A 22,101-nucleotide genomic window follows, 5' to 3' on the forward strand; every position below is an offset into this window, starting at 1 on the left:
ATATGTTTCTTCATGATTCCTAAAGTCTGCAACTAGCATCTTTTCTCCTATATTATCATTTTTATATACTTTATGCATCATCTCATTATCTCTAGCCGCTTTATCCTGTTCTACAGGGTCGCAGGCAAGCTGGAACCTATCCCAGCTGACTACGGGCGAAAGGCGGGGTACACCCTGGACAAGTCGCCAGGTCATCACAGGGCTGACACATAGACACAGACAACCATTCACACTCACATTCACACCTACGGTCAATTTAGAGTCACCAGTTAACCTAACCTGCATGTCTTTGGACTGTGGGGGAAACCGGAGCACCCGGAGGAAACCCACGCGGACACGGGGAGAACATGCAAACTCCACACAGAAAGGCCCTCACCGGCCACGGGGCTCGAACCCAGGACCTTCTTGCTGTGAGGCGACAGCGCTAACCACTACACCACCGTGCCGCCCTGTATGCATCATTTAATTTCAATATTTTTACACAGAATACTCAGTAGAAAAAGAGCCACCTATTGGAATTTATTGAAGAAATAAAATATTAAAGCTAGACCGCCTTTCAGATTTTTCAAGCGTAGATCATGTAAAGAATTTTCCCGACACCCAATTATTTTTGTTTAGTGGACTGTAAGCTACTGAATTCAAATCACAGACTTCCAATTGTATTCATTTTAAACAGAACAAGTAATGAATTTATCTCCACGTGGCCCTGAATTCTCTGCTATTTTTTCCTGCTTCACCATGACCCAATACAAGATACTATGTCATGCATGACGTGGTGGGCTTTCCCTGTTCGCTCAAGGCATTGTGGGATACAAATTTGAAACAGGAGAGAAAAATGGAGGACGTGAGCGTGCGAATGAACCGTGAAAGACCGACTACAGTAACGGAAAGAAAGCGAGAAGAAAAGGCGTTATGTTATATACGAAGGAAATGAAACGCAGGAAATATCAATTTGAGCGCCTCGGTGTGATCGGCTGTTCGTTTAGCGACAGAATGATGGAACTGTCAATGAACGGTCAAAGGTAAACCTCTGCGATGCTTGCACACACATGCGGATTTCCTCTGTCTGCGCGAAGAAGCGAGTGATCTCATGCACGTTATTTGCTCAGGAATCCCCTCAAATTAAATATCTTCCCAGCCACAGAACAGAAATAAACGCATCACGACGACCGAATTTCAGACGGAACTAAATTTCACCGATTTTATGAACTCGAAAGGCCGTCTCACTTTTAAATCTGCAACTCCACTCGAGTTCTTCTACTCCAACCTGAACACCACACCACGGCTTTATGGAGCTCTCATGGAACAGATTTGGGCTCTTTTACTTTCAGTGAAAGGAAAGCGAGAACCCATATACGAGTGTGAGGGTTAGATGTCTGTATACTTTTGACTTTATAGTGTATATCAGACTAAATTAGGGACCTTTAACCAGGACTTTGCTTCACAAAGAGGTGACATGAATCTACAGTCTGGGCTGGAAAGAAATCAGCCCCAGCTTTGCTTCTCAGTTGTCTTTTTCACAAAATTCTGTGCATTCGAATTCCAGCTGTGGGCTGTGCTGAGATCAGCGTCAATCCAAAATAATCCACTTTAAGCTGTTTGTTAAAAGGAGGTAACTTGATGTGGATGACAAAAAAAAAAAAACTTAAATGGATATCTTTTAAGGTTTTGATGCTCCATTTGTACCGTCCCTGATGTAAATATGCCTTAATTCATATTGGTGCGTCACTGATTGCTTTAAATGGGCTTCATAGATCACATCGTATCATATAGTATCTTATTTTTTTTTCGCAGTCCGGTTTCCATCAAATCCTGCACTCTGATTGGCTGGCGAGCGGCTCCGTATCCTACAATACGGACCCCGGTTACGGACCTCTGGCGACTCGCTCGTTCACAACAATAAAAACAGTAGAATTTTTTGTCAACATTTTATCTTTTTTTTTTTTTGAATAAGATTTATTTATAAGTATCCAAAATCTTATAAATTTTTGCCAGCATGTCTCAGGAGAATAGCATTAATTTTACACCATGGATAGCGATAACGACAGTGTTCACAGCAAAAGCGAGTTTTACTACCCTGAGGAAGAAGAAATAAAAGAAAACATTTCAGGAGAAAGCTAGAAACCTCTAACTATTGCTAACGCCGAGCAAAAACATGGCTGAATCCTGAATGACTCCTATTTGTATAAATAGGGGACTACATAGGCGGCAAAATGTAGTTTTTTTTTCCTGCCATGGAAGTGCACTTGTATACCAAGGAGGAAGCAATTTGCGTTACAGCCGTGAATGAGGATTCAAAATGGCGGCTCGACTCGGTTTTCCCTTTAGGGCGCTCTCGTTTTCTGTTAGAATTTGGTCAAGAAAAAAATAAATATATTATTTATCAGCTTAAGGTCGGTCCGTATGGTGAAATAGCATGACCTCGGTCACGGTATTTCACGATACGGACCTCCCAGCTGGTAAATAACACATGTATCAGGAGGAGAGATAAACACCCCTAATGCTTGGCATCACTTTTTTTTTTTTAATTCATCAGTTCCTAAGGTGGACGATGATGTCGGGTTGTGATTAAAGCCTGGCTCGGTGAGATCTGTCCGTCCCTCTGTCTTCATGCTCACACTGAGCACTCAGGAAGGTGTGGTCCAGGTACAGGTAGGTTGTGAGGAATTCTGGGAAATCACTCTTTTGGACCAGTTCCAGAAACATGGACACTGCTGTGATTAATCTCTCGTCATCTCTGCTCATGAAGAGAGAGAGAGAGAGAGAGAGAGTAAATAGCAGTTATTCAAAACATCACCGAAAACAACATGAAAGTGAAGAAAGTGACCTTTTGTCTGTGTTGTTGGACAAATTGTGAATGATACATCTGGATTTCAATAAGAGGAATAATTTCCATGGAAATATTTTGATTATACGAACTGCAAGAATAATTCTACTGTATATGTCGACAAAATATATGTCGCATACAGGATATGAGAGTTCAAGAGTTTGTTCAAAGAGTCGATTCGTTCATGAACGACACATCGGCATTTGAGTCACGCGATTGAATTTCCAGGTCATGTTATCTCTAAGTCTGAATTATGACAAACTTAGAAAAATTCAGATAATAAATAGTTGTCTTAAGGTTTTCCTGTGTGTGGTTTTTTTTTTGTCTTAAGGTATTTAAAACAGGGTGTCCGCGGGGTTTTAAAAAGTATTAAAAAGTGATAAATCAAAACCGCAAAATTTAATGGCCTTAAAAAGTGATAAATTTGGTCAAAAGGTATTATTTTTAAAGAATAGGTATTATTTTTTTCTTTTGGACAATGACTGGTTTCATTTTGATGAAATAGGCAAAATAAAATAAATCCTTTCTTGCTTGCGCCGCTACTTCAAAAATGAATGTGTGATATGAACTTGATATTGACGTCATATCAATGCATTGTATTCATTGGTCGATAGAAATCTGAAATCATCTGCGTGCGCATAGCTAAGTCCAAGTGGAGACGGAAAGCAGTGCTAAGTGAACCAGTATCTCTTCATCGAATTCTAGCGGGTGGCAAAAAGTTTAGAAATGGGGAAACGGTATTTTTTTTTTTGTCTACGCACGTGTAACAGAAAAGGCTTTCCGTTATGATGTCTGTCTCCACCTGCGTGCGTTTGCGCTGCCCCTTGTTAATTTGGTGATTGACACTTCAGCTGCACCCGGTTAACTGCGGTCAGCGCAAACGCACGCAGGTGGAGACAGACATCATAACGGAAAGCCTTTTCTGTTACACACGCTTTATTCACTTGGCCAATTTGTTAGACTTAGAGTTTTCGGCTCTTTAAACGGAAAAGCGGAGTTTACGGGGATATTTTTCTTACGCGCCCGAAACGGATGGATTTGAAATGTAAACAAGAACAGTGCCTGGTTTTCTCGGGTTTCTATAATGACGTACGTCATTCCGCAGCTATTTGAGTTGATGACAACATTTTTGTCTGCTTGTTTTTTTTTTTAATCAAATGCTGTATAGAATAGATTCAACTAGTTGACTCTAGACCTAGTAGTATTTGTAGCTGTCGCCGAATGGTTGGAAGTCAGTCCTCAAGAAGGTTGTAAGTTTAAATCCAGTACCATTCCATCACTTAAATGAAGCAAACCACCCCACCTCACGTTGTTACTGTAACTAATGCCCTGTTGCGAAATATGCAACCGAGTCTCCTGGATAATGGTAATGATGTAAGTAAGTGTTGGATGACAAAATCTATGTGCATGTCACAAAATCTTTCTGATTGATACTTGGTGCAATTCGATGTCGTGGTGGTTGTAAAAAAATCTGAAGGTAGTAAAAAAAGGTATTAAATGGTAGTAAATTGACTCAAAGATTGGTGTATATACCCTGTAAAAAAAATTCTCCATCATAGTACAAGTCAGAAATTCATATGAAATATACCTTTGTGTCTGGCAGCACGTTGCTGTCCTCAGATCAGCCGTCATGCCGTGTGTTAAGCTCCTGACAAACCCACGAGTCACCACGGTCCTCCCATCATCCTCCAGTTTCACCCTGTGTCTGATCCACTGCCACACCTGAGCCAAGAAGAGACGCAGCGGAGGCCAGTTCAAATCCACATGTAATGCAATCTCATGTTCATTCAACAGAAACGTTCCACCCACCTGAGACCGAGAGATTTCTGCAGTCGCTGAATCTTCCACCTGTCCCTTAAAGAAGAAATGTCCTCTGCCTGAGACACAAAGTCAAACACAGTGAAATCTGTCCAAGGGTTTCTGATTCAACGGTTTTACACGTCCACTAAGAAGGTCTTTTAAAACGTACGAGGTTTTTAATCATAAACCAACAGAGTCAAAGATCTTCAGTGTGTTAAAGTGGAGCTGCACCAAGTTTATAAAATAATTCTGCAATATTCACTGACTGAAAAGAGAACCATTTTAGAGAAACTTAACAAATGTAAAAAGAAGAGTTAAATTAATATATTTTAAAATGAATAAATATTTATGGTTAATAATAAAATTACGTTTTTCGCTTTTGTGCCTCATTTAAACAAATTTCTGTTGAAGTGCAGATTTCAGACTTCTCAAATTATAAATTTATAATGAGTTTCTTTTTTTTTTTATTTCATGACTGCACCTGCGGGTGTTTTGCCATAAAAAAAAAACTTTACATTTTTAGCATGTTTGTAAATTAAGAAAGAAAGAAGAGTATAGGATAAAATGATAAAAAGAAAAAAGAAAGAAAAGCATAAAAGAAGTTGCAATACAGTAAGAAAGAGTATAGGATAATAATGAAAAGAAAGAAAGAAAAAAGTTGTGATACAGAAAAGAAAGAGGAGTATAGGATAAAATAAAAAGAAAAACAAAAGTTGTGAAACAATAAGAAAGAAAGTTTAGGATGATAGAAGAAAAAGAGGAGTATAGGATAAAATGATAAAAAGAAGGAAAGAAAGAAAAACAAGTTGTGATACAATAAGAAAGAAAGTATAGGATGATAAAAGAAAGGAAGAAAAAGAGGAGTATAGGATAAAATGATAAAAAGAAAGAAAAGCATAAAAGTTGCAATACAATAAGAAAGAAAGAAAGAAAAAGAAAGAGGAGAAAAAAAGAAAAGCATAAAAGAAGTTGCAATACAAAAAGAAAGAAAGAAGCATAGGATAAAATGATAAAAAGAAGGAAAGAAAGAAAAACAATAAGCTGTGATACAATAAGAAAGAAAGAATATAGGATAATGTTAAAAGAGAAAGAAAGAAAGAAAGAGGAGTATAGGATAAAATGATAAAAAGAAAAAAGAAAGAAAAGCATAAAAGTTGCAATACAATAAGAAAGAAAGAAAAAGAAGTATAGGATAAAATGATAAAAAGAAAAAAGAAGGAAAAAGAGTATAGGATAACAATAAAAAGAAAAGTATAGGATAAAATGACAAAAAGAAAAAGGAAGGAAAACTAAAGTTGTGATACAATAAGAAAAAAAAAGTATAGGATAAAATGATAAAAAGAAAAAAGAAGGAAAGAAAGAAAAACAAAAGTTGTGATACAATAAGAAAGAAAGAGTATAGGATAATGATAAAAGAAAGGAAGAAAAAGAGGAGGCTATATATATAGTATAGGATAAAATGATAAAAAGAAAAGCATAAAAGAAGTTGCAATACAATAAGAAAGAAAGAAGCAGAGGATAATGTTAAAAGAAAAAGATGGATAAAGAAAGAGGAGTATAGGATAAAATTATGAAAAAGAAAGAGAAGCATAAAAGTTGCAATACAATAAGAGAAAGAAAGAAAAAGTATAGGATAAAATGATAAAAAGAAAAAAGAAGGAAAGAAAGAGTATAGGATAACAATAAAAAGAAAAAAGAAAGAAGTATAGGATAAAATGAGAGAAAAAATAAAGAAGTATAGGATAAAATGATAAAAAGAAAGAAGTATAGGATAAAATGACAGAAAGAAAGAAAGAAAGCTCAACACAAACCTATCAATAGTTAGTTGTGATAAAAAAAAGAAAAAGAAATATTTAGTTAAATGAAAATAAGGATTAGAGCAGAAATGGCAAATTGAATTGACAAAAAACGACAAACTTTCATTCCAAGTAAAAAAAAAAATACAATTAAGGCGTAAAAATCAACAAGACAACATTAAAAACCATGAAGCAAAAGTAACAGAAATTCATTTTTAAAATACTCCGTATATCACTCCTGTTCTTTCCCAGCGAGAAAATGATGCTGACGATCAAGCGTAAGGCTGCGTTTCTCATTAACATTTATCAAGTGTGCGATTAAAAAACAAAACAAAAAACAACCGTTTCACCTGAGAGCCACGCATCGATGAACAACACACCGACTGCAATGTTGTGCTTCAGTCCAGTCAGCGTTACTCCACCCTGCAGAGAGAAAGAACATCAGAACCTCCTGCAGCACCAGACTGATCCAAACCTCCAGCAAAGATCACCAAGGAGTGAAACTTGGTCGAGAAACACAGAAACACAGGCTCCAGGTTTCAGTTCAGTCGTGCGAGGTCACTTCAAATCCAAGCTACATGCGTTCTGTGAGAAATTACACACACCTGCCCTGAGAAAGGGTTCGAGTTGCTCCTGCAGTGACGACTCGTTTGAAAATCTGAGTTTGAGTTATTACATCATAGAATGTAAGAGCCAATCAGGGTCCAATATGTAAATTAAAACCATACACGGGTTTAGTAGAGGAACGGGGTGGAGCTTGAGTAAGTTTGGGAGTGTTATTGGAATAATGTGACTGACGGCTGGCATGGTGAGCAGGTCCTCTGGGGTCACGCTGACGTCATCGCGTAGCTTCTGGAGCTGGTTCTGTGCTGTACAATGGAGCTGGAACAACTGTGAGAAGACATTTATCATGAGTATCCAAATATTCCCAAGTCAAGGTTTCATTCTGAAGTCCAAGAGCATCACTGTGTCAGATATGCAATGCGTGATATTTACTTTTTGCATCGGTTCGATCAGGTTCATGTCATATACCATGAAGCCGTCAACTCCTGCTTCGATTTCCAAGAGCTTCAACCTGAAATAACCAGATAAAGCATTACACACGACGTGAACACAGTAACAGCAGCGATACTCTGATCTTGGTATCAAAAGGTTCTGATTGGGTGAAGAATAATGTCTAACTAAATGTCTTGTTGGTATAAATAAACATTTCTAAAGGTACACAAACTTTTGCACTTATCGGTAAAGCTCTGAACCTGCCACAAAGGGAATTTCAGATCATAAATTTTTTAATAAAATTAAAATTATGGCATCCTGTAGACTTAAAAATGACATTCTTGTAAGGTTTTATACTAGTGACTGGAAGGTTATGAGCTCACATCCCAGGAATGCCAAAGAGCCATGGCTTGGATTCTTAACTCTATGATTGAATTTCTCAGTAAATCTGCTGTCTCTTGCCTGCTGACGGTGTTCAGGACAGTCTTGTACAGTGCGTCGTCTCGGTGTTTGGGTAACAGCAGTGCTGCCATGCCCCCGGTGGCCAGCGCGCCCCTACGATGGCACGTCTGCACCAGCAGCTCCATGTAGCTGCGCAGGAAACGTTTCTCCATGTTCACGTACTTGCTGCGGTCAGGGAGCAGGAACTCAGCACGATGTCCTGCAGACAACGGAGGAGTTCATTTTTCTCTCGGCGGTGCGCTTCAACTCAAACTCATCATGCCGTTGGTTACACGTACACACCAAATTTGTTCACGAAGGACGCAGAGTAATCCCAGATGCCACAGTTGAGACCGGCGGAGTGCTCTTTGAGCTCGTACAGGATCTCTTCCATCTCAAACGTAGCCAGTACACACTCTATCAGCACCGTCGCCTTGATACTGCCCACTGGCAAGCCCAGCTACCACACACACACACACACATATATATATTTGTCTTACTATCCTTACACTGACAGTTATTTATGCAGATAAGAATCTTAAAAAAGCAGTTTTCCTAATGGGGAACCATAGAAATGTCACTGCACCGTCAAATTGAATTCCTTTATCCTTCTGGGGACATTTGGGCCCCACCAAGATATTGATCAGGGTTGTAGGGGAACCTGGAGCCAATCCACCTGACTTTGGAGCAAGAGGTGGGGTTCACCCAGGACAGGTCACCCAACTATTCTTGGGTTTCAGTCACCTGACTTTTCTTAGCGATTTCACTTCCGATAAAACTGCTGGCGGTCTAGCAAACCAAAATGGCTGCCGTAGTGCAAACAACTAACCACTGGTGGCTTTAGATATATTCAGAAGCTTGGTATGTGCGATGGAATCGACCCCTACAGTCTGGGAAAGAAGGATTTGTGATACGATCTCGAAAACTACCCTTCAGTCGAGTTCCCCGACATCTCGAACTATCTGGTGCTGCAGTCGTCCTTCTACACCAGCGGTTCCCAAACTTTTTTGGCCGCGCACCCCCTTCTATACTCCAACCAGGTTGACGCACCCCCAGTTCCCGTTTCAAAAAACACACACTTTCTAATAAAGGCAGCGTCTTTAATCGTGCTAAAATGATAACAAACATCGTTTGCCACACCTGCAGGAAACCACAAAAGTGGAAAAAAAAACACCAAAGCTTTCTTACAAAGGCAGCACGTGCTCGAATGAGAACATCGAATCACATTAACATATTATGCGCTCTCGTATTTGAATTAGATAGAATTTGATTGAAATGTAACAGTTTTAAAACGTTGCAACACTGTAAAAGCGCAAATTCATTACAAAGGGAGATCACATCGAGGCATGTAGTCTACCAGCCAGATATGGGGAAAATATATGATTTTCATCCGTGTTTAAAACACTAGCAACACAACCCTGTTATGAAAATGAATTGAGAATGAATTTAATTTGCAAAAAAGTTAACATATAATAACAGTAAAAATAGCAATGATAATTATGAACATATGCATTTTAAAGAGATACAACAATTAAGGAGCATATCAGGAACAGATAAAGAAGAGGATCCATCTGATTGTGAAGTGCAGCGCTGGCGGCTCAGTCTGCAGCGAGAGAGAGACAGACAGACAGACAGACGGTAGGTGGGTCAGTAGGCTATATAGGTCCTATTTTCAGTAGCAGTATATATTTTTAGCAAGATCAATGCCATTTGGCCAAATACATACCAATATTAATGCGACGGATGGGCCTGTATCTTGGCACAGAGCTCTCCGATGTTTGGGGTAATTGAAGACAGTCTCAGCCTCAAATCTTTCTCAACATCTCCCAGTCTTTGCTGATGTTTAGTTTTAAACTAAACATTTGTAGTGGCGGCGGCACGGTGGTGTAGTGGTTAGCGCTGTCGCCTCACAGCAAGAAGGTCCTGGGTTCGAGCCCCGGGGCCGGCGAGGGCCTTTCTGTGCGGAGTTTGCATGTTCTCCCCGTGTCCGCGTGGGTTTCCTCCGGGTGCTCCGGTTTCCCCCACAGTCCAAAGACATGCAGGTTAGGTTAACTGGTGACTCTAAATTGAGCGTAGGTGTGAATGTGAGTGTGAATGGTTGTCTGTGTCTATGTGTCAGCCCTGCAATGACCTGGTGACTTGTCCAGGGTGTACCCCGCCTTTCGCCCGTAGTCAGCTGGGATAGGCTCCAGCTTGCCTGCGACCCTGTAGAAGGATAAAGCGGCTAGAGATAATGAGATTTGTAGTGGCACATTTAGTTTTGCCGATTTCAACCAGTTGAGCATCGCGAATGAATGAATGAAGCCACAAACTACTGCAGAACTATTACGGCGTAGAAGAAGAGTTAAAAATTCGCCATTACATTTTTTATCTTGCGCACCCCCGGGGGTGCGCGCACCACACTTTGGGAAACCCTGTTCTACATCGTAAAACGGATGAAAGTGCGGAAGAGTATGGAGGCTTACAACTGTTTTGTATGTGGCTGGGTAAAGGACCTCGCTATCAAGTCACTGCCGAATGAATCCTGGATTGTTTTTGCCCGTGTAAGTATGTTTTTTTGAAGTTTTTCATTTGCGTCTTTACAATGAAGTGCTATAAGTTGAAGTGTAAACAAACAACAGTTGGCTTGATTCTCACTTGTGTTGGTTCTTATCTCTCAGCTAAATCATTCACAAAGATCATCAGAAACCCCTTTAAAGACCTGGATCTCAGGCCCTGTCCACACGGCAACGGATTCAGGTGAATCTGATAAAATTGTTTATCGTTTCAGCCTGGCGTCCACACGGCACCGGCGTTTTGGGTGCCCCAAAACGAAATCTTTTGAAAACGGGTTCCAGAATGGAAAAATCTGGCAATGGCCCTGTTGCGAAGTCGTCTGGATGAGTAGAACGGATTTGTTTACGATGACGTCACAACCACATGACTGTCAGTGCTTCACGCCGGGTAGAAGTGTAACGAACTCGATGCGAGTTGTCAACAAATCCTATAACTTGGTTCATGAAACACGCTTACAAAATATTTTCACTGTGAATATTTATTGTGTAATGGTGCAAAGAGAGAGAGAGAGAGAGAGAGAGAATAGCCCTTAGGGCAGAGTCTTTAGTCCAAACACTGTGGAAGCAGTGTAACCAAAACCGCACACCGCCTGTGCGCTTTCCAAAAAATAAAAAATAAAAAAATCCCGCCAGCAAAAATAGGAAAAAAAAAAAGAGTGATCTCACCTCTTCAGATGTTGGTTTAAGTCCGACAATACATTCCTCAAAAAGGGCGTAGAGGAACAAAGTAATCCATCAACGTGTAGCATTCAATTTATTCCGGACCATTAAAGAATTCTGGAGGATATCAGAATGTTGGCGTACCGGCTTCCATCTACCCCCGTTTATTCCTCTTTCCGCGTCTTTCATTTTACGCTACTGATTAATAATCAAAACTTTATGCGGCTGATGCTACAGAAGAAGGGGTTTATGCGCATGCGTCTACTTCTTCTATTGTTCTGGTGTCTCCGATGGGACCATCTTACAGCGCACGTAGAGGTGTGGCATGTGTATTGCATCGTTTTCAGCAAGCGTTGCGTTGCCATATGAACCTGATATTTTACTGATCAGTTGCCCATGTGGACGCGATATTTAAAAAAAAAAATCTTGTTGCCGTTGTCGTGTGGATGTAGCCTAAGTTAAACAAGACGGAGAAGAAGTGATCACGGCACATTGTAACTGTACGGCTGGGTAAGAATTTTGGCACGACCTTCATGCATATGGACTTTGTGAGGAGTAAACAAAGAAACAGCTGGGGACTTTAGTGCTTCGTGACTAAAAAAAGTACCGTAAAATAATGACACATAGCAAGAAAAGTACTTGGAAAACACGAAGGCCAGAGCTGAAAGGGATACAAACCTTTCACCAAGTGATCACTGCAAACTCGAGCATGCTTCGAATCGTCTCCCTTCGATTTCAGAGAGAGGTCCAAAAGCTACATTTCTCGACATCTTTTTGTGAAATCCTGTGTTCGTTCACCCTTTTTTATTAGTTCACAGGGAACCCTGAAGAAACTTTTATCAGTTTCATGGTTTGATCGATTCAAACAACCTAAAACCATGCAAGCGTAAGGCATTTTTCATGCAAGCAATGCACCTTCTCCGTACAAATGCTTTGTCAACTGAGCTTTGGTAGACCACCAGCTAAAGTTCTGAATAACTAATGAGGCGGATGTGACGTCACATGAAACCTAAGTATTGTATGACTAACACAAAGACAAAAAACCATTCACACTCACATTCACGGGCAAGTTAGAGTAGATAGTTGACCTGATCTGCATATCTTTGGACTGCATGAGGAAACCCAGGCACTTGGAAGAAACCCACACAGGCACAAGGAGAACATGCAGCCTCCACACAGAAAGGCCGGTCAGCCACCAGGTTCGACTCCTTAACCATCTTGCTGTGAGACGACAGTGATAACCACTGCACCACCATGCCACCCCATGATCTACACTCACTGGCCACTTTAACAGGAACTTGTTCTTGATTCGAAGATTCCTGTTCTTGGCTGGCAGGAGTGGAACCCAATGTGGTCTTCTGTTTTCAGTTGCATGCTGAGATGCTTTTCTGCTCACCACGGTTGTAAAGAGCTGCTATGAGTTACTACATTGGATATAAAAAGTGCAAAAATGATCGGTTTTTCTGATGTAAGAAAATGAGACCACGATAAATAATTTCAAAATTTTTCCCACCTTTAATGTGACCTATAACCTGTACAATTCAATTGAAAAACAAATCTGTTAGGGGGAAAAACATAAAAAATGGACAATGAGCTGGTTGCATAAGTGTGCGCACCCTTAAACTAATACTTTGTTGAAGCACCTTTTGATTTAATTACAGCATTCAGTCTTTTTGGGTTCACACCTGCCATCAATTAAAATGACTCTGATTAACCCCAAATAAAGTTCAGACATTTACTCAGTTGCATCCTCCAGCAAAAGCCAGGGTTCACAGAGAGCTTACAAAGCATCACAGGGATCTCATTGTTGAAAGGTATCAGTCAGAAGAAGGGTACAAAAACATTTCCACGGCATTAGATATACCATGGAGCACAGTGAAGACCATCATCAAGAAGTGGAGAAAATATGGGACAACAGTGACATTACCGAGAACTGGACGTCCCTCCAAACTTGATGAAAAGACAAGACGAAAGCTGGTCAGGGAGGCTGCCGAGAGGCCTACAGCAACACTGAAGGAGCTGCAGGAATTTCTGGCAAGTACTGGTTGTGTCCTACATGTGACAACAATCTCCCGTATTCTCCATATGTCTGGACTATGAGGCAGGGTCAAAGAAAAACATCCAGGCCTGGCTAAATTTTGCAAAAAAAAAAAGTACATCAACTCTCCCAAAAGCATGTGGGAAAATGTGTTATGGTCTGATGAAACCAAGGTTGAACTTTTTGGCCACAATTCCAAAAGGTATGTTTGGCGTAAAAACAACACTGCGCATCACCAAAAGAACCCCATACCCACGGTGAAGCATGGTGGTGGTGGCAGCATCATGTTTTGGGGTTGTTTTCCTTCAGCTGGAACAGGGGCTTTAGTCAAGGTGGAGGGAATTATGAACAGTTCTAAATACCAGTCAATTTTGGCCCAAAACCTTCAGGTGTCTGCTAGAAAGATGAAGACGAAGATGAATTTCATCTTTCAGCACAACAATGACTCCAAAAAAGTTTTGGAACGGCCCAGCCAGAGCCCAGACCTAAATCCAATTGAAAATCTGTGGGGTGACCTGAAGAGGGCTGTGCACAAGAGACGCCCAGCAATCTGACAGATTTGGAGCGCTTTTGCAAGGAAGCGTGGGCAAATATTGCCAAGTCTAGATGTGGCAGGCTGATCGACTCCGACCCAAAAAGACTGAATGCTGTAATTAAATCAAAAGGTGCTTCAACAAAGTATTAGTTTAAGGGTGTGCACACTTACGCAACCAGCTTATTGTACGTTTTTTAAGTTTTATAAAGGTGGGAAAAGTTTCGAAATTATTTATCATGGGTTTTTTTTTCTATCCTTCCTGGCAAAAAAGCTCGAACCAATCTGTCCATTTTCCTCTGACCTCTCTTATCAACAAGGTGTTTGTTTTCCACCCACAGAACTGTTGCTCACTCAACTTGATGTTTTTCGCACCATTCTGTTATGAGACTTTTGTGTGTGAAAACCCCAGGAGGAGATCAGCAGTTTCTGAAATGCTCAAACCAACACCCATGCCACAGAAAGAAAGAAAGAAAGAAAGAAAGAAAGAAAGAAAGAAAGAAAGAAAGTCACACTTCACTGTGCGATCACAATTTTTCCCATTCGGATGTTTGAACATTGTGAACGTTGACCGAAGCTCTTGATTTGTATCTGTATGATTTGATGCACTGTTCTGCTGTCAAGGAATCGGCTGATTTAGAGAACTGTGTAAAACAGTTACCGATTTCTGCTCCATGCTTTACATTTCTTAAAAAGCAAACGTCCTTACCCTGTCCTCCGTCCAGAGAAAAATCTGATTCCACAACCTGGCCTCCAGGTAACTCTCAACCTAAAGAATATTCGACATTTTTATATACAAATGTATATCTCGGTGTTCTGTATGTCACTGCTCCAGCTTCAGCTGAATATAAACAATATACTGTATAGTTATATAGTTAAAATACAACCCCGATTCCAAAAAAGTTGGGACAAAGCACAAATTGTAAATAAAAACGGAATGCAATGATGTGGAAGTTTCAAAATTCCATATTTTATTCAGAATAGAACATAGATGACATATCAAATGTTTAAACTGAGAAAATGTATCATTTAAAGAGAAAAATTAGGTGATCTTTAAATTTCATGACAACAACACATCTCAAAAAAGTTGGGACAAGGCCATGTTTCCCACTGTGAGACATCCCCTTTTCTCTTTACAACAGTCTGTAAACGTCTGGGGACTGAGGAGACAAGTTGCTCAAGTTTAGGGATAGGAATGTTAACCCATTCTTGTCTAATGTAGGATTCTAGTTGCTCAACTGTCTTAGGTCTTTTTTGTCATATCCTCCGTTTTATGATGCACCAAATGTTTTCTATGGGTGAAAGATCTGGACTGCAGGCTGCCCAGTTCAGTACCCGGACCCTTCTTCTACGCAGCCATGATGCTGTAATTGATGCAGTGTGTGGTTTGGCATTGTCATGTTGGAAAATGCAAGGTCTTCCCTGAAAGAGACGTCGTCTGGATGGGAGCATATGTTGCTCTAGAACCTGGATATACCTTTCAGCATTGATGGTGTCTTTCCAGATGTGTAAGCTGCCCATGCCACACGCACTAATGCAACCCCATACCATCAGAGATGCAGGCTTCTGAACTGAGCACCGATAACAACTTGGGTCGTCCTTCTCCTCTTTAGTCCGAATGACACGGCGTCCCTGATTTCCATAAAGAACTTCAAATTTTGATTCGTCTGACCACAGAACAGTTTTCCACTTTGCCACAGTCCATTTTAAATGAGCCTTGGCCCAGAGAAGACGTCTGCGCTTCTGGATCATGTTTAGATACGGCTTCTTCTTTGAACTATAGAGTTTTAGCTGGCAACAGCGGATGGCACGGTGAATTGTGTTCACAGATAATGTTCTCTGGAAATATTCCTGAGCTCATTTTGTGATTTCCAATACAGAAGCATGTCTGTATGTGATGCAGTGCCGTCTAAGGGCCCGAAGATCACGGGCACCCAGTATGGTTTTCTGGCCTTGACCCTTACGCACAGAGATTCTTCCAGATTCTCTGAATCTTTTGATGATATTATGCACTGTAGATGATGATATGTTCAAACTCTTTGCAATTTTACACTGTCGAACTCCTTTCTGATATTGCTCCACTATTTGTCGGCGCAGAATTAGGGGGATTGGTGATCCTCTTCCCATCTTTACTTCTGAGAGCCGCTGCCACTCCAAGATGCTCTTTTTATACCCAGTCATGTTAATGACCTATTGCTAATTGACCTAATGAGTTGCAATTTGGTCCTCCAGCTGTTCCTTTTTTGTACTTTTAACTTTTCCAGCCTCTTATTGCCCCTGTCCCAACTTTTTTGAGATGTGTTGCTGTCATGAAATTTCAAACGAGCCAATATTTGGCATGAAATTTCAAAATGTCTCACTTTTCACATTTGATATGTTGTCTAGGTTCTATTGTGAATACAATATCAGTTTTTGAGATTTGTAAGTTATTGCATTCCATTTTTATTGACAATTTGTACTTTGTCCCAACTTTTTTGGAATCGGGGTTGTATTTCTTTCTTCTCATTGAAATGATCACAAACATGCCGAATATGAATCCATGATAATAAATTAATTAATAAATATAGCATTTAATTCCACTAAGCTGATTTTTTTTTAAAGGTTCTGACCTTGGACAGGTAGAAAAATGGCCCGCTCTGGTTCTCAAGCAGCATCTTTGCATTATGGAACATCAGCAAACCAAAATCAAAGAGAGGACCAGGAACCTCCTGACCATTTACCTGGAGAGACAAGACACAAACTCTGATATGATACTTGATTAGCCTTTGTGTGCTATAAGCAATACGAGCCTAAATCCGTCATTATTACCAACATGTTGTGTTCCACCATGTTCCAAGCACGAGGGCGGAGCATAAGAACCGGGGCCTGGGATAAGGGCGGGGCATCTAGTTGAAATGGGAGGAGCACAAATACTTTGTCAGGCGTATCAACATCGATTTAAAATTTTATTACATTCAATAGAACAGGTTGCTGATTACTTTTCGAATATTTAACCCAGCCATCACTCAACCCTCAGACATGCTGCAATCTCGAAGAGTAATTCATTCACTCGTTCATCTTTAGGAAGGGCTTTGTCTTGGTCAGGGTCACTGTGGATCTGGAGTCTATCCCAGGAATACTGGGTATAAGTCCTGGATGGCACGTCACATCATCTCACACACACATTCACCACTAGGGATCATTTATAGTACCAAATCAATCAACTAGCAATTTTTTTTCCAAGGTGGGAAGAAACCAGGTTTGTTAACAAAAAAAAAAAAAACCAAAGAAACCCGACCGAAAATAATCCCTCGCTCCCGGTGGACTCCATCTCAGGCAAGGTAATAAAAGTATTTGATGGTAAGAACATTTTTTTTATTTTTCAAGAATTATTATTATAGCATTTTGCACAAATTGCTCCTGTCATTTCGCCAGTTTGTCTACATTCTAAGCAGAAATGATTTTGTCGGACGTTTTGTATGAAGTTTTTATTTATCAAATTTGCTAAAAATAAAAATGCTCTGGGGGCATCGTGGTTCAGGTGGATAAGGCGCCACACCATAAATCCGGGGACCTGGGTTCGATGCCGACCCGAGGTCATTTCCTGATCCCTCCCCATCTCTCTCTCCTGCTCATTTCCTGTCTCTACACTGTCCTATCCATTAAAGGTGAAAAAAGCCCAAAAAAATCTTTAAAAAAAAAAAAAGCTCTGTTTCTCAAAATCCAGTGAATGTGGATAGAATAAAACAGTTATTCCGCTTAATCTCGTCGTACACGGCTTATATTGAACTTGGTGCTACGCGCCTCGTCAGCTATCAGCTCATGTATGACTCGATTTCGTGGAATAACTGTTAAATATAAAGTCTGGATAGTAGTGCTCGATCCACACCTGTCCACTACGTTGAGTGAAGGCTTGTTTGAGGTGACTAATAGGAATTCACATGTGAACCATTTTCTTTTACAAAGTCATAATAATAATAATAATAATAACTAGACCGTACAATTCCCCGGGGGAAATTGTGAGAGGATGCAGTGCGCGAAGCAATTCGGTCACGCATGTTTGCTGGCCGTGAATGTGTGACCTGCTATGAAGCTACAATGCCATGATTTATGTGTGTGCTTGAGACAGCAGCCCCCCCCTCTCTGCTCACTCACTGGCCCCAGTCGGCATGGCGACGGGCCTGAGCAGGAGCGTTAAGACACACAAGAATTTGTCAGTTTTCTGCTGTTTTTTGCTCAGGAGCAGGCCTCGAACAACGACAAATAACTCGAAAATGAAAGCAGCTATTCACAAAAGTCTTTCACAGTGAGCGCCACAAGGGTCTCCTGAATAAACTGATGTAATTTTTTTGTCTGTAGTGTTAAAAATGAGGACACTAGAGCGAGTAAAACTGAGTGACTTTTCTGTCACATTTATAATGGGTGTCAATGAGGCCTCTCGGCTGCACTCTCCTCAGTTTGAGGCTTCTCATTCAAAAACTGTAAATCCTATCATTTAGGTAGACACATTGTGTGAATCAGGACAAGTGTGACTACTACTTTTGAGAAAATCATGTCTGTAGAGTGAAATTTGTGGCTGAAAACACAGTTTAAGCGAGAAAGTTTGAGCTATTTTTTCAAGCTCTCTACACTCTAAGTAAACGAGCTCCACTGGTGTGTAACGCAATAGACACCCATTCAAAAGCCGGATTTTCTCCCGGAACCCACATGGTGTTTGAACCGGTACTGATCCGAAAGTGTAGAACCTAGCAGAAAAGTTGAATGCCAGATCCACAGAGGAGAAGTTTTCCTACGTTTTAGAGTTTGAATCACGTCTCTAGGTGAAAGCATGCCAGAGCAGCGGATGTTTGAAAAAGTGCTTTTTTTTCCCAATTAATTCCATAGAAATTAATGGAGGTTTTTTGGACGATTTTTTCGCGACTATGTCGCGAATAAATCGTATTCTGTAGAGAAAAGTAATAGCATAGCGAGTCCGATCGAGCCGCACGTTTTGATATATTGTTTGTCTGTGTGCAACGTACGGTTATTGAGTTATTCGAAATTGAAATTTGCGTAGGAATAATAAAAAGAAGAAACACGTAGAAGAACAATAGTTGCAGTGCTTTGCACTGCAACCTATGGGCTCCCCTAGGGGAGCCCATAGGTTGCTGTGCAGCAGCACTGCATCCTCATCTCATCTCATCTCATCTCATTATCTCTAGCCGCTTTATCCTGTTCTACAGGGTTGCAGTCAAGCTGGAGCCTATCCCAGCTGACTACGGGTGAAAGGCGGGGTACACCCTGGACAAGTCGCCAGGTCATCACAGGGCTGACACATAGACACAGACAACCATTCACACTCACATTCACACCTACGGTCAATTTAGAGTCACCAGTTAACCTAACCTGCATGTCTTTGGACTGTGGGGGAAACCGGAGCACCCGGAGGAAACCCACACGGACACGGGGAGAACATGCAAACTCCACACAGAAAGGCCCTCGCCGGCCACGGGGCTCGAACCCGGACCTTCTTGCTGTGAGGCGACAGCGCTAACCACTACATCACCGTGCCGCCGCACTGCATCCTAATAATAATAAATCCAGAAGATACAAAAGAATTTGAGAGTAATTATAAAATATTCTGAAAGATCACAATAAAAAGAAAAAAAATGACAAAATGGAGAAAATGAGTAGTGAGTACTCAGTAAAGTTGTGAAAAATTACATTGGATCTAATTCCTAATTTATAATTTTTTTTTTGATCAGGAACATCTATTTTTTTTTTTTAAATTTAATACTTAGTTAAGCTTTTTTCCCCCATATATTTCTGGCATAAAATTCACTCCATAGTAACTCGATCAGAATATCAGATTTATTATCAAATGTTTAAAACGTGCCCTGTTTCATCAGGTAGCAAAAACTCACCATGAAACTGATTGTGCACGACCTTATAAACATTATAGATGCCTTTTATCTGATTGTAGTATGTCGGACAGTTCCCATCGTCAAAATCTACCTGCAAAAGTACACAACAAATTGACATTTGTGTTAGTCAAGGATAGAAAGAGTTTCTCGAAGAAGAGTCTCAGAAGAACATTTCTAAACAATAATTTATACATTTTTCTACTTGCGAGGGCAAAAAAAAAATGCCATGAACAGATAGAATACTTATGTAATAACTACTCAACTATTGCAACTCAAATGTTGTAATTCTGATATATTTTATATTATAACCAGCTTTTCACATATTTCATGTTTAGAAAAGGCTAATGACTTGTTCTGCTCATGAAGCCGACACGTGAGCTAATACACTACTGAAATAAACCACAGCAGAGGACGTTTTAACTGTGTATTACTTGTATTCCTTGCGCTGTTGATTTGAGGGCCTGCGTGAGTCTCTGCGTGTCACAGGGTGAAAGGTCACCGATGTCCACATGTCTGCATTGCAGTCGGACAGGGACGGGACTCACTCTCCAGGACGGATCATTCCGGATGTGTGCCGTGTTCTCCCTGAAACACGGCAGCTCTTCGGTGAGATCCAACTCAACCTTCCGTAGGATTCTCATCTTCAGGACCTGACGCGCAAACAAACAGAGACTTGTATTAGCTGACTAGAATGTGGAGCACAAAACCACTAGTGGTGTCAACATTGTGCTTTTTTTTTTTACCTTGTCCACCTCTGGTTGGAACCTGGAGCACAGATCTGAGAGAAACTGCAGAGCTTCAGTGCTGAAGAGGGTCTCAAACTCCATCTGCAGCCCTCGAGGTGGAGGCTCCACTTCTACGTTGTATGGTACCTGTGTGCCAAAGTGAAGAGGACTCAGGTTTGTCCAGTGATTTATTAGTCTTTCCTAATACTGCAATATTTGCAATTTTAGGACATAAAACATAAAACAAGCTGCATGTTTTTTTTCTTTTAAATGAAAAAAAAAAAGCTAAATGTAAAGATTACACACTCAGTAGAAACTCAGCAAAGTTTAACATAAAAAAAGCAATTGAATTTAAATAGAAAATGTTTAAAACGCAACAAATTATGTCGACTTACCAGCATTCTCCTCGGACACTCAATTCCTCTTGAGTTGGACTTTGGTAAGGGTCATTGCACTTCTGGCTGATTTAAAAAAAAAAAAAAACCCTGATAAACCAAACATGAACAAAAACAGCTTCTCTTTTGACTCATTTCATTGTTTGTTTAAAATTTGTTAAACTCTTTATAGACATGACGTAAAATCCAGATTGAGGTTGGTGACTAGAAACCAAGTCCATATTTTATACTTTCAAATAAATAGTGTAGAGAATTCTCATTCATTCTCATCTCATTATCTCTAGCAGCTTTATCCTGTTCTACAGGGTCGCAGGCAAGCTGGAGCCTATCCCAGCTGACTATGGGCGAAAGGCGGGGTACACCCTGGACAAGTCGCCAGGTCATCACAGGGCTGACACATAGACACAGACAACCATTCACACTCACATTCACACCTACGGTCAATTTAGAGTCACCAGTTAACCTAACCTGCATGTCTTTGGACTGTGGGGGAAACCGGAGCACCCGGAGGAAACCCACACGGACACGGGGAGAACATGCAAACTCCGCACAGAAAGGCCCTCGCTGGCCACGGGGCTCGAACCCGGACCTTCTTGCTGTGAGGCGACAGCGCTAACCACTACACCACCGTGCGTAGAGAATTCTGTTACCTGAATATTACTTACCAAATTGATGTTCATCAAATAAAATATGTCCTGAAAGGCAAGTGCTTCATATGAAGCATGAGAATAGCAGAATGAAACAATTTAGAAATCACTGTGACTTTATAACTGCACCATCATTAAATATTTAAAGGTTCTGAGTGCAAAGTTGAATTCTGGGTAAAATCTTCTATTTCTATTGCTGTTGAAGTTTCGAGATGTTTCGCTGCTGCACACACACACCGTGTATCCTGTGTGTAAATGTTTTGCCGAGATAAAAAGCGTCCCGCATTTTACGATTCCGGAGATTGCTGAAGCAAGTGAGAAACAATATCACGTGACCACAGTGGGGTGTGTTTGACCTGCTTTTAACCAAAACAAGTCAGCGTGGTCAAACATGACGGATTCGGCTCTCCTTCAAGCGGAAAAGAAAAGGAAAGCCTGCCTAGTGAGTGTAACTGCAAGATAGAGCAAGGTTAGATGACGTAATTATTCTGGACCAATAACTAAATCATTCTAGCTCAGGGCTTTGAACCGGTTCAAGGAACGAAAACGAAAACCGGGAACTTTTTCTATTTCACATGGAACAGAAACGAAACCAGAAACTTTATTATTTTTTATGTTCCGGAACAGAAACGCTTATTAAAAATAATGGTAACCGGTTAATACCGGTTTTTATTTCGTTCCTCAAAGTTTCCGTAGCCTACAAATAAAAAAGCCATTCTTCTCCTGCGCAAGTTTCTATGACCCGCTGGGGTTCACTTCCTGTGTGACGTTCGCTGACTGAATGGAGAGAGCGGGAAGGTGGACTGC

At 40.6% G+C, this 22,101-nt stretch overlaps 1 protein-coding gene across 1 annotated transcript; it reads right to left on the reverse strand.

Moving 5' to 3' along the window:
• Positions 1-2,568: 2,568 nt before the first annotated feature.
• ugl (ureidoglycolate lyase) lies at positions 2,569-20,697 on the reverse strand. Its single transcript, XM_060927272.1, has 15 exons — positions 20,648-20,697; positions 20,271-20,399; positions 19,959-20,177; positions 19,528-19,618; positions 16,454-16,530; positions 16,255-16,365; positions 14,355-14,414; positions 8,164-8,320; positions 7,882-8,080; positions 7,420-7,498; positions 7,222-7,314; positions 6,774-6,846; positions 4,637-4,704; positions 4,416-4,549; positions 2,569-2,737 (listed from the first exon to the last, which is right to left on the reverse strand). Exons 1-15 carry the CDS (start codon positions 20,651-20,653, stop codon positions 2,569-2,571), a joined length of 1,665 nt encoding a protein of 554 aa, XP_060783255.1. The 5' UTR covers positions 20,654-20,697.
• Between the last annotated feature and the right edge of the window lie 1,404 nt (positions 20,698-22,101).

The sequence above is a fragment of the Neoarius graeffei genome, chromosome 8, assembly GCF_027579695.1.
Source record: "Neoarius graeffei isolate fNeoGra1 chromosome 8, fNeoGra1.pri, whole genome shotgun sequence".
NCBI classification, from domain to species: Eukaryota; Metazoa; Chordata; class Actinopteri; order Siluriformes; family Ariidae; genus Neoarius; species Neoarius graeffei.

Bases quoted from the DNA above. Each gene is read 5' to 3' on its own strand.
- ugl (XM_060927272.1), bottom strand. The intron at 4,705-6,773 runs GTGAAACGGTTG...TTTGTGTCTCAG, and splicing joins CATCGATGCGTGGCTCTCAG to GCAGAGGACATTTCTTCTTT. The intron at 2,738-4,415 runs GTATATTTCATA...CTTCATGAGCAG, and splicing joins ACGTGCTGCCAGACACAAAG to AGATGACGAGAGATTAATCA.